At 44.6% G+C, this 13,500-nt stretch overlaps 1 protein-coding gene across 3 annotated transcripts in view; it reads right to left on the bottom strand.

The window, feature by feature from the left end:
* The window catches only part of LOC124777371 (hemocyte protein-glutamine gamma-glutamyltransferase-like), a 165,266-nt gene that overhangs the window by 51,960 nt on the left and 99,806 nt on the right, over positions 1-13,500 (bottom strand). For all 3 annotated transcript variants that reach the window (XM_047252754.1, XM_047252755.1, XM_047252756.1), the window contains one exon: positions 1,321-1,498. In XM_047252754.1, the coding sequence (XP_047108710.1) occupies positions 1,321-1,498 (178 nt within the window). The remainder of the gene's footprint in view (positions 1-1,320; positions 1,499-13,500) is intronic.

The following is a 13,500-nucleotide window of genomic DNA, read 5'->3' as shown; positions in this document are numbered from 1 at the left end:
ATGTCTTTTTTCTGGTTACGTTAGTGTAACGTCCCACTGACATGTACAAAGGCCTCGGGTTTTCGACTCCCACCCACCCTGGCCCCAAATCCACTGGCAGACCGCTTTGTCCCTTTTTGTTGATGAAAAATAAATGAAATTTTTTAGAAAAGTGATCAGCTTCGAAGCGGCTTCGAATTCCGGCCGGGACTGGGTGTTTGTGTACTTCTCATTATTTCGTCTCATCTTCATCAGAGGCCTAAGTCGCCGAAGTGGCGTCAAATAGAAACACTTGCTCCAAGAGGCTGAACAACACCAGAACAACTCCAGGTCGATTACGCCGTCCGAATTACGTTGTGTGTGTGTGTGTGTGTGTGTGTGTGTGTGTGTGTGTGAGGGTGAATGGATTGGTGCGTGTGTGTTGTGCAAAACAACTGACGATCCGAAAACCGATATTTGACCAGTCTAGCAAAAACGCTCCAGGGCTTAAAATGGAAACACGACAGTGTAAAATGTTTTCCCGAATTTCTTTTTCATCTTTAGGAAGTTGTGTTGCATTTAAACTTAGTGAGTTCACTGTGGAGAGCACTGGGGTGAAAAATATCAGCAGCAACATGGAATATCCGCAACAGGCGACGAAAACAAAGTAATCAATAATATGGCGTCATCCGAAGAGTGGGGCACCTTACACCAAAACAACTGAAGAACGTAGTCGCTGCATGCCGCACCGACGAATGAGAAACGGCGGCGTAGTCACCCCTCCCAGAGCTTTGTTACGCCACCGCAACGGCTCATCTACTTACGGCTGGGCAGAGGGACGTTCACCCAGTTCGCAGTCAATGATCAAGATGACACCATCATCTTAGACAGTCCATCAGGGTATTTAACGTCTTGGGCAGACACTAATGTGAACACTGTCAGATACTCTTCAAGTGAAGATCTTTTAAATTTCTCTGTATCCAATGATACTTTAATATTTAGAAGTAGTTGTAAATACTCAGAATATTCCTGTCGAAATAGCGTGCGTGAAGTTATGTATTGTATTAAAGAGAAGTAATATTTTGTCGAATATTTTATATGTTAAAGTCTGAGTCACCTCCCGGAACAAACCAAAGAACTCCCCGTTAAGCCAGCGAGTGTGTTTTCGTGCGGCGCAACATGTGAGGATTAAGAAGACACAAAGCCACAAGATGCACTAATACAAAATGAGTCAACGTGTCGTGAGTAGGTTAACTTGCACTGCCACCCAGCAGCCAATCAGGAGGCGGAGCTGCAGCCGTTCTGACGCGATCCGCACGCGCAGCCGCGGGCAGCCGGCAGACAGCGCCATCTGCCACTCACCTGTGACGGTGGCGGCGGAAAAGACCCAGCACTGGCCGTAACGCACGGGCCGGCCACCAGAGCGCAGGTACTGCTCCAGGATGGCGACGCTGCCCGTCCAAGCGTGCGGCGCCGTGCCCTCCGCGTACGGCCCGCGCCACCGGCCCCACAGCAGCCCGCGGTCATCGTTGCTGTTCACCTGGCACAACACAACACCGCACCACTCCCTCCTCAGGATCTCTCAACTTTCGTGTCTACAATAGTAAGGGCAACACGTTGTAATCCTAATTAAAACCTCTAGATATCAGAGACAAAACTGCCAACCCCACATACTATGTAACCATTAGTTCCAATCTCTTAAGCCTAGTTTACACGACGACATTGGGTTGCGTCACTCGTTGCGTGGAATGGGGTGCACGCAAGTGGTTTCATATATATGACTGTAGACACGGTGACACCGGTATACAGATCAGTTTCATCGTTTTGTGGGTCCCTGAGTCGTATCTGAAATGAAAGTTTTGGCAGCTGCACGTCGCACGATTTGTGATGGAGTTAAAGCGTGTTGCGTGGAATCGCTGCATAAGAAAAAAAATAAGAAACGTGTTTCGATTCGTAACTGTTGCTCAGCATCCTTACTGAAATAATTTATAACGGAAGATCCAAGAAGTTCTTTTAATCATCTTAGAATGTCACCAGAACTGTTCACGTTTCTCCTAAATAGAATTAATTATGCGATAAGGAATAAAGGTATTGTTAAGCATGAAGCACTGTAGCCAAAGCTGAAATTATATATCATATTGCGTGCATTACAATCGAGAACACTCGGCATGCTATAAGATGCGGTTTAAGTTGGCGATGATGCTTTTTCATTAACACCAATTATTATTAACATTAACAGTAATAATTACTAACATTAACAGCAATAATTATGCGAAGCAGCCCACATTAAGAAGAGAATGGTTTGCAAACTACTCTCTTGAAGATAGATCTGAACAGTGGCAATACTTCAAAATTCCAACATATGTGAATGGGGAGCACTGCAGCGACGTTTTAAATAGATGAATATTAAATAAAGAATGCAGCTTCTTGAATTTGTATAGCCTTCCCTCCTGTCAACAATATTCCTTAACAAAGAGTTGGCCAAATCGAACGATGGGATTTCGGTCTTGTAGGCGAGAGCATTGCCACATTTAGAACTACACTTGCTTGTATTCTTCTTAATTCAGAAGTGTATGTGCTCCTAACTCAATAAATTATGCCCTGCAGCTCAGATATTGTCAAACCAACTATGTTATGATCGCACATGACGGTCTTAGCTGCAGCAATATGTCGCTTATTTTTGTAATCGGCATCACTGAAATCCTACAAACACCTATGCAAAGCATAGATATCCAAAAGCGAACATTATTCTCCGGTCCCCACTTCATATTTCAGTTTGTCTACACTCTACGAACACACATAACCTCAAAAACTCATGCAACTAGTGTCGCCAATGTTGGAACACGCCGAAAGTGCTTAGTTTCACCAACTAGTTGCGCAAACGCGGGGTGCTCACGCGCAGTGGCCAGTGGTGCAGTTGCCTGCAGCCTAGAGTCATCGTGTAAACTAGGCTTAACATCCCACTGCAAGTGTGCCTCAAGGCTCTGTCACTCCTCCACTCCTCCTTATCCTCTACACTGCCGAATTCCTAAACCACACTTCCCGTTCATCTCCTCTGGTATAATGACGACACCGCCTTCCTAGTCGTGTACCTAACCCTCCTGAAATTCCAGCATTCTTTCAACTCCATCTCAATCAGTTTACTGGTGCAACCAGTATCTTCTTAAGAGCAGCCCCATCAAGATTCAGGCAATAATTATCGGACGAACCATCTACACTTCCGCTCCTCTGATTTCTACCTCCTCTTTTACAACTACCCTACCCAGTCAACTAGTAACCAAAGTACCTCCAACTATCCCTCATCCTAAACTCAAAAATCGCACCTAAAAACCTCGTAACTAAAAAACCCTCAACAACTGGTGTTGCAGTCTTCACTCCAAAAAATGGTTTGATGCAGTTCTCCACGAAAGTTTACCCTGTTGAAGTCTCTGGGTCTATCTGTAACTGTTGAAAACTATATCCACTTTAACCAGCTTATTGTAGCCAAGTCTTGGTCTCTAGTAACCGCTTTTACTCCCACACTTTCCTCCAGTACCAAATTAACTATTTCTTGATGCCTTAGGATACATTTCATCAATCTATCGCTTCTTTTCAAGTCGTGCAATAAGGATCTTTACTCTCTGACACAATTCACACTATAAGCTGTACAGTCTACCCATTTAAACCACTACATTTTCTACTGCACCACATTTAAAAAGCTTCTATTCTTCTATTGCCTCATTGCCTCTACTATTTGTCGTCCATATACCACCACACCCAAACCAAAAAGAAAAAAAAAACCTTTCTTGCTTGCAGCAGACTAAGACTGCTAAAATTATTAACTTTTGCAATATGAGGATTCTGTCCCTCCAAACCTACGAAGCATTAATCTGACAAATCCTCCCTAATGCCAGAGCCGCCTGGTTCACATTACCCTCAAAATTGTAACAGTGTCTCCAAATATTTGAACACCTGCATTCCGCCTTGTCTTCTGTACACGTTTATCGGTTCATGGACGAATTTATTAATCCCCCTCCCCTTCTCCCGTCTCTCAAATTAAACACCGTAGCCAGTCCTCCATTTCCCGCAAAGCTGGCACTATTAAACCTGTCGTTTCCACTCTGATTATTCCAAAAGCTTGGTACAGGGTCATTCTCGCCATCTTTCCCGTTACACTTCCTAGATTTCCAAACAGATCGAAAGTGGAGTGACCAAATAAATGTAGAAACCACTGTACAATTACTTTGACTTATACGAGTATGTATATTAGCCATTTCCAGCGGCCTTGACGCAGTGGTAACACCGGTTCCCGTCAGATTACCGACGTTAAGCACTGTCGGGATGGACTAGCACTTGAATGGGTAACCATCCGGTCTAGCGTGCGCTGTTGGCAAGCCGGGTGCACTCAGCCCTTGTGAGGAAAACCGAGGAGCTGCTTGATCGACAAGTACCGGCTCCGGTCTCCTAAACAGACATACGGCCGGGAGAGCAGTGTGCCGACCACATACATCTACAACTACATCCATTCTCCGCAAGCCACCTGACGGTGTGTGGCGGAAGGTACCTTGAGTACCTCTATCGGTTCTCCCTTCTATTCCAGTCTCGTATTGTTCGTGGAAAGAAGGGTTGTCGGTATTCCTCTGTGTGGGCTCTAATCTCTCTGATTTTATCCTCATGGTCTCTTCGCGAGATATACGTTGCAGGGAGCAATATACTGATTGATTCCTCGGTGAAGGTATGTTCTCGAAACTTCAACAAAAGCCCGTACCGAGCTACTGAGTGTCTCTCCTGCAGAGTCTTCCACTGGAGTTTATCTATCATCTCCCTAACGCTTTCGCGATTACTAAATGATCCTGTAAAGAAGCGCGCTGCTCTCCGTTGGATCTTCTCTATCTCTTCTATCAACCCTATCTGGTACGGATCCCACACTGCTGAGCAGTATTCAAGCAGTGGGCGAACAAGCGTACTGTAACCTACTTCCTTTGTTTTCGGATTGCATTTCCTTGGGATTCTTCCAATGAATCTCAGTCTGTTATCTGCTTTACCGACGATCAACTTTATATAATCATTCCATTTTAAATCATTCCTAATGCGTACTCCCAGATAATTTATGGAATTAACTGCTTCCAGTTGCTGACCTGCTATATTGTAGCTAAATGATAAGGGATCTTTCTTTCTATGTATTCGCAGCACAGTACACTTGTCTACATTGAGATTCAATTGCCATTCCCTGAACGATGCGTCAATTCGCTGTAGATCCTCCTGCATTTCAGTACAATTTTGTATTGTTACAACCTCTCGATATACCACAGCATCATCCGCAAAAAGCCTCAGTGAACTTCCGATGTCATCCACAAGGTCATTTATGTATATTGCGAATAGAAACGGTCCTACGACACTCCCCTGCGGCACTTTTCTCCATTGAGAATGACATGCTGCGTTCTGTTATCTAGGAACTCTTCAATCCAATCACACAATTGGTCTGATAGTCCATATGCTCTTACTTTGTTCATTAAACGACTGTGGGGAACTGTATCGAACGCCTTGCGGAAGTCAAGAAACACGGCATCTACCTGGGAACCGGTGTCTGTGGCCCTCTGAGTCTCGTGGACGAATAGCGCGAGCTGGGTTTCACGCGATCGTCTTTTTCGAAACCCATGCTGATTCCTACAGAGTAGATTTATAGTCTCCAGAAAAGTCATTACACTCGAACATAATACGTGTTCCAAAATTCTACAACTCATAGACGTTAGAGATATAGGTCTATAGTTCTGCACATCTGTTCGACGTCCCTTCTTGAAAACGGGGACAACCTGTGCCCTTTTCCAATCATTTGGAACGCTACGCTCTTCTAGAGACCTACGGTACACCGCTGCAAGAAGGGGGGCAAGTTCCTTCGCGTACTCTGTGTAAAATCGAACTGGTATCCCATCAGGTCCAGCGGCCTTTCCTCTTTTGAGCGATTTTAATTGTTTCTCTATCCCTCTGTCGTCTATTTCGATATCTACCATTTTGTCATCTGTGCGACAATCTAGAGAAGGAACTACAGTGCAGTCTTCCTCTGTGAAACAGCTTTGGAAAAAGACATTTAGTATTTCGGCCTTTAATCTGTCATCCTCTGTTTCAGTACCATTTTGGTCACAGAGTGTCTGGACATTTTGTTTTGATCCACCTACCGCTTTGACATAAGACCAAAATTTCTTAGGATTTTCTGCCAATTCAGTACATAGAACTTTACTTTCGAATTCATTGAACGCCTCTCGCATAGCCCTCCTCACACTACATTTCACTTCGCGTAATTTTTGTTTGTCTGCAAGGCTTTGGCTATGTTTATGTTTGCTGTGAAGTTCCCTTTGCTTCCGAAGCAGTGTTCTAACTCGGTTGTTGAGTCTCGTGGACGAATAGCGCGAGCTGGGTTTCACACGATCGTCTTTTTCGAAACCCATTCTGATTCCTACAGAGTAGATTTCTAGTCTCCTTAAAAGTCATTATACTCGAACATGGCGGCCGGTCAGTACCATTGGGCCTTCATGGCTGTTCGGGCGGAGTTTAGTTTTATGTTAGTCATTTCATACAACATTACACTGAGTTGACGAAAGTCGTGGGGAACCTCCTAATATCGTGTCGCACAGCCTTTTGCCCGGTGTAATGCAGGAACTCGACGTGGCATAGACTCAGCAAGTTGTTGGAGGTCCACAGCAGAAATGCTGAGCCATGCTGCCTCTATAAGCGTTCATAATTGCGGAACCGTAGCCGGTACAGGGTTTGTGCATGAAATGACGTCTCGATTATGTCCCATAAGTGGATTCATGTCGGGCAATGTCGGTGATTATATCATTCGTTTGAACTGTCCAGAATATTCTTCAAACCATTCACGAACAATTGTGGCGCGGTGAGGTGACATCGTTGTTTGGGGACATGAAGTCCATGAATGGCTGCAAATGGTCTCCCAGATGTACACCTAGATGTCGACTCCCAATCCGCTATCCCATGACCTTTGTGACCTCAAAGAATAGTTGTTCCTTACATCATAGCTCTCCCATAGTCTCCTATCTTTCCCACAATCCGCCTGCAAATTCGTCTCTGCACACCTCTTTTCACCCCTGTTCCTACGTTGTTTTCGGGCGTTGCTCTTCTATTAGCTGGAATCCTTCCTACCATCTAAGACCATATGTTCTTATCCGAACAGCATGCATGTACACACCATCTCAGTGGCTTTGGCTCGACTGTGCCCATTACAGTAACGCCCAGGTTCATTCTCTTACGAATACCTTAGTTTTTCATTTTATCCCGCAGTGCCAACTTTCAGCAGAGCCGCCCAATTCCCATCTTCAGTGACAATAAGTTCCATTTAATTCTTTCATTTATTCCCCATGTTTCTGCTCCCTACGTTGGTATTCTTTCTGCAATATCCTAATCTTCGTTTCTGACATAATAAGTGTGCTCCATAAAAACAATTTATTTGTTTGGTTGCTTGTCTTCTTAATTTAACTTTTACTCTGCTGATTTTTGTTAATAATGGATCTCAAATATTTTTAAGACTCCACAGACTTTACTGTCCCAAAATCTAACGTCAGATGTTGACTCACTCCTCCAGTGGCCAAATATTCTGTTTTCACTAAATTAATGGATAAATCTCTTTTCTGATATGCGCACTTTTCTAATTATATCATTTTCATCCTCTGGAAAAATGTCTTTTTCATCATCAGAACGTAAAATGAATAGTTTTCCGTCATTCATTGACACACTCATACTACGGCATGAACGTTTTCATAACGATACAGCAGAATTCAACTACATTTTAAATACTGGAGGAACTATCGAGCAGCCTTGGCGTAGCCGTTTGGTCACGAAAACCACTCCTGATATTTTTGGACTTACTTCAATTCTCCAAGTTGTGCCACTACATAAAATACTGAAAACGTGAAGATATGAGCGGCTCACGCCACTTTCTAACATTGGAGTCCACATTTTACAGAAGGGAATACTATCTTAAGCTTTCTTAGGATCAACGAAAAACTTACGGTCTCTAAATTCCTGGCCAGTGTTTTTTTCCCCCAAGAGCTGTTTCAGGCAAAACCATGGTTGTAATTCATTCATCTAAATCCTTTGCTTAATAATAAACACAAGAGAATGGAATAGGTTTTATACTACGATTAGTTATACATTAAAAAAGATGAGGGCACCCATTATCACAGAGCTCTCAATAATAGAAGGAAAGTTTAATAAAAACTAGTGGTTGTTTCAAACAGTCGTGGACTTGGAGCTGGGCCTCTAGTAATATTATGTAAAGCATATGTTTGGCATTCAAATTAGAATAAGGTTAGTATATAGGGACAAATGAGTATTTTTGAATATTTACAAAAGCTGAAAGGCAATAATAAAAACGGATCCTCAATAAAACGAAAGAGAGATTAAAAGGAGATAAACCTGAGATGTAGTTTATCGTTTAAACCACGTAAATTCTATGATGCAGAAGCAACAAGACGCGTGAACGTTAAGTGCAAAAAGGTAGTAAAAATGTTGTGGCTAGAGGCTACAATGAAAAGATTCATAGGTGATATTTCCCTACTAGCTGAGAAAAGGTAACAGTCTTAAAAGGGTTAAATGGAATACACTGGCTGCTTATCAGAGAACTATGAAAATGTTTGAAGAAATTATCACATAACTTCTGTACAACAGTGCAAATAACAACCATCTAAAGAACAAAATTGTGAGTGTGACTGCAGAAAAAGCGAAAGAGTTTGGAGATTAAACAAGCAACCAGACTGAAGCCAGGTAGACATGAGAAGCAGTGTGGCAAAACGAATATATTCTTCCAGCAGTGGGCGCTGTTACATGGTAACCGCTCGTGGAAAATGCACGACCCAACTGGATGCTTCCTTTGTCATAGAAAACTCAAGCTACACATGCAATTTGCGGAACTGATTGACGGGACAAAACCCAGTCCGTATTAGAAAACAAATCAGTAAAAACAACTGTGGGGCAGCATACAGTGCTCATCATTGCTAGCAGACATACGATCGCTAAGAGAAGTGCAGCGCTGAGAGGACAGGTCATTGCGACTGGACAGATATGTGAAACTTCTTCTTCTGTTATGTCATTAAGAGCTCGCGTTTCATAGGATCTGACATTTATGATTCTCAGCTGTCCGCTGTCGTCACGCTTGCAGCAATATACTGGTTGTCTCAGCAGCCCGCGTGATAATCTTGTGAGCGAATGCGATGGACACTTGCATGTCAAGAACACTAATCATACTACTGCAACGTAGCATCTCCAATACGTTATACACTACTGGCCATTAAAATTTCTACACCACGAAGATGACGTGCTACAGACGCGAAATTTAACCGACAGGAAGAAGATGCTGTGGTATGCAAATGATTAGCTTTTCAGAACATCCACACAAGCTTGGCGCCGGTGGCGATACGTACAACGAGCTGACATGTGCAAAGTTTCCAACCGACTTCTCATACACAAACAGTAGTTGACCGGCGTTGCCCGGTGAAACGTTGTTGTGATGCCTCGTGTAAGGAGGAGAAATGCGTACCATCACTTTTCCGACTTTGATACAGGTCGGATTGTAGCCTATCGCGATTGCAGTTTATCGTATCGCGACATTGCTCCTCGCCTTAGTCGAGATCCAATGACTATTAGCAGAATATGGAATCGGTGGGTTCAGGAGGGTAATACGGAACGTCGTGCTGGATCCCAACGGCCTCGTATCACTAGCAGTAGAGATGGCAGGCATCTTACCCGCATGGCTGTAACGGATCTTGCAGCCACGTCTCGATCCCTGAGTTAAGAGATGGGGACGTTTGCAAGACAACAACCATCTGCACGAACAGTTCGACGACGTTTGCAGCAGCATGGACTATCAGCTCGGAGACCATGGCTGCGGTTACCCTTGACGCTGTATCACAGACAAGGAGCACCTGCGATGGTGTTCTCAACGACGAACCTGGGTGCACGAATGGTAAAACGTTATTTTTTCGTATGCATCCAGGTTCTCTTTACAGCATGATGATGGTCGCCACCGTGTTTGGCGACATCGCGGTGAACGCACATTGGAAGCGTGTATTCGTTATCGCCATACTGGCGTATCACCCGGCGTGATGGTATGGAGTGCCACTGCTTACACGTCTCCGTCACCTCTTGTTCGCATTGACGGCACTTTGAACAGTGGACGATACATTTCAGATGTGTTACGACCCGTGGCTCTACCCTTCATTCGATCCCTGCGAAACCCTACACTTCAGCAGGATAATGCACGACCGCGTGTTGCAGGTCCTATAAGGCCCTTTCTGGATACAGAAAATGTTCGACTCCTGCCCTGGCCAGCACATTCTCCAGAGCTCTCACCAATTGAAAACGTCTGGTCAATGGTGGCCGAACAACTGGCTCGTCACAATACGCCAGTCACTACACTTTATGAACTGTGGTATCGTGTTGAAGCTGCATGGGCAGGTGTACCTGTACACGCCATCCAAGCTCTGTTTGACTCAATACCCAGGCGTATCAAGCCGTTATTACGGCCAGAGGTGGTTGTTCTGGGTACTGATTTCTCAGGATCTATGCACCCAAATTGCGTGACAATGTAATCACATGTCAGTTCTAGTATAATATATTTGTCCAATGATTACCTGTTTATCATCTGCATTTCTTCTTAGTGTAGCAATTTTAATGGCCAGTAGTGTATTTCACTCCCGCAGACACCGTGTAGCACACACATAACGCCACTGACGAGCTACATAAGTATCTGTGCCACTTTTTGTGGAACAACTGCTTGAACACACGTCTAGAATATAGTATTACGACGGGTTCTGCTGGATGCTTTTTAGCAGTTAACATGAAGTATCCAATGCGTAAGGATACAATGTTGTTCGAAGTTTGTTCGTACGTAATTTGTGATATGCAGAAACCGACAAATGTACGGTGTTGTACCACGGAATTATTTGCATTATTTCTGGGTGGGTAACTAATTTGAAAATAACAGTATTTTCTGCAAAATTATTTGTAATTTTGAGGTTTCACTTCCCCAAGGACAAGCTATTTTCTGTTTGTTTGCAGGTACGTATCTGCATTCTTGATACACACTGACATCCCCGCGACTCAGCACCGTAGTACACCGCTAGAACCGTAAGGGATCAAAAACATTTATCTATATGTATTGGCAGAGTCAGTAAAACACGAAGAATAACCAGGACTCAAGCGGCGACAGCACTGTCTTGGCCCTTGCTGACTCCTGCCGCCATTCAGCAGCTGGTTAGTCATCGTGTTTTACTGTTCCTGCTAATACATCTCGAATAATAAAAGTCGCACTACACTAATTTGGGACCGCTCTATCGAATGGGTACGTAAAACTCCACTTTACAAATCATTTTTCTGTACTGAATAATACAGAAAATAAATAACAAGGGCCATTAAATGTGTTCTATCTCGGAGACCAGATGTACATGTGACAAGTTGTACTGAAGGCAAACATTGCGCAACGCATTCTGAACGTGACCCCTGGGACTCTCCGATTGGTTGTGGAACATGCTAATTCTTAATAGGGCATATGTCCATACGCGTTTGTATAGTGTGTTTAAATTAAAGTTCCAGTTTCAAAAGGCTGTTAAAAGAATCACTGCTCAGAACGATGTCAAATTTGAACGGAAGATTATCGAAGATGGAAACGTTATGGAAACAAATAAAGTTAATGACAATTATGACACAGATGGCGGTATAAGTAGTGAAATAAGCAAAATAAAAGACGGATCAGTTTGCGTCTGAGACGCTCGGTTTTACTGTCTCAATGCAGAATCGTGCGCAGCTGGTAAAACTCATTTACAAGATCGGTGATTGTGTCTGGACGTGCAAGGGTATGAAAAACAAAGCGTTGGTTCGATATACGCCAAGAGTCTGGAAGAAACGATTACGAAATTCGAAAAGACAGTCTCTTTTGAAGTGCAGTGTGTCAGAGGGAGGAAAACAACTGATCCGACGTCAGTAGGGTAAGTGGCCACTGCGCTGCCGGAGGGGGTCGAGCGGTTGTGTGCGAACATGTAGTGCACGGGGAATTGCCCGAATTTTTGACATGCGTGTGAGTACGGTGCACATAATTCTGCGAGACATCCTACATTGCTATCCATACAAAATTATCTACGTTCAGCAGCAGCAATAAGAAAGACGTCTGCGCTATAACAGAATTTCTTGCAGGCTTGGAAGTGGGCAATGAATGACCATGGAATATTCTGTGGCCAGGTGAAGCCCAATACTATCTCCAAGGACATTACAGAATATGGCCAACGAAAAATCCGCTCCCACATCAACCGGTACCGCTTCATCCCGCAATGGCAACTGTGTGGTGCTCATGAAAGCCACACATTGCATTTTGTACCACCATACAGCGAGACCTTCAGAGATGGTGGTCCAGACTGCTGTACACACCAGTACCTCTAATACCCAGTATCACGTCCTCTTGCATTGATGCATACCTGTATTCGTCGTGGTATGCTATCCACAAATTCATCAAGGCACTGTTGGTCCAGATGGTCCCACTCCTCAACGGCGATTCGGCGTAGATCCCTCAGAGTGGTTGGTGGGTCACGTCGTCCATAAGCAGCCCTTTTCAATCTATCCCAGGCATGTGCGATAGGTTTCATGTCTGGAGAACGTGCTGCCCACTCTAGTCGAGCAACGTCCTTATTCTGAAGGAAGTCATTCACAAGATGTGCACAATGGGGGCGCGAATTATCATCCATGAAGACGAAAGCCTCGCCAATATGCTGCCGATATGGTTGCACTATCGGTCGGGGGATGGCATTCACGTATCGTACAGCCGTTACGGCGCCTTCCATGACCACCAGCGGCGTACATCGGCCCCACATAATGCCACCCCAAAACAGCAGGCAACCTCCACCTTGCTGCACTCAATGGGTAGTGTGTCTAAGGCGTTCAGCCTGATCGGGTTACCTCCAAACACGTCTCTGACAATTGTCTGGTTGAAGGCATATGCGACACTCCTCGGTGAAGAGAACGTGATGCCAATCCTGAGCGGTCCATTCGGCATGTTGTTGGGCCCATCTGTACCGCGCTGCATGGTGTCGTGGTTGCAAATATGGACCTCGCCAAGGACGTCGAAAGTGAAGTTGCGCATCATGCAGCCTACTGCGCACAATTTGAGTCGTGACATGACGTCCTGTGGCTGCACGAAAAGCATTATTCAACATGGTGACGTTGCTGTCCGGGTCCTTCCGAGCCATAATCCGCAGGTAGCGGCCATCCACTGTAGGATTAGTCCTTGGGTGGCCTGAGCGAGGCATGTCATCGACCCTGTCTCTCTGTATCTCCTCCATGTCCAAACAATATCGCTTTGGGTCACACCGAGACGCCTGGACACTTCCCTTGTTGAGAGCTCTTCCTGACACAAAGTAACAATGTGGACGCGATCGAACCGCGGTACTGACCGTCTAGGCATGGTTGAACTACAGACAACAAGAGCCATGTACTTTCTTCCTGGTGGAATGACTGGAACTGATCGGCTGTCGGACCTCCTCTCTCTAACAGGCGCTGCTCAAG

Source organism: Schistocerca piceifrons, chromosome 2 (genome assembly GCF_021461385.2).
Source record: "Schistocerca piceifrons isolate TAMUIC-IGC-003096 chromosome 2, iqSchPice1.1, whole genome shotgun sequence".
Lineage (NCBI taxonomy): Eukaryota > Metazoa > Arthropoda > Insecta > Orthoptera > Acrididae > Schistocerca > Schistocerca piceifrons.
This window is presented reverse-complemented; position numbering and strand designations above follow the sequence as displayed.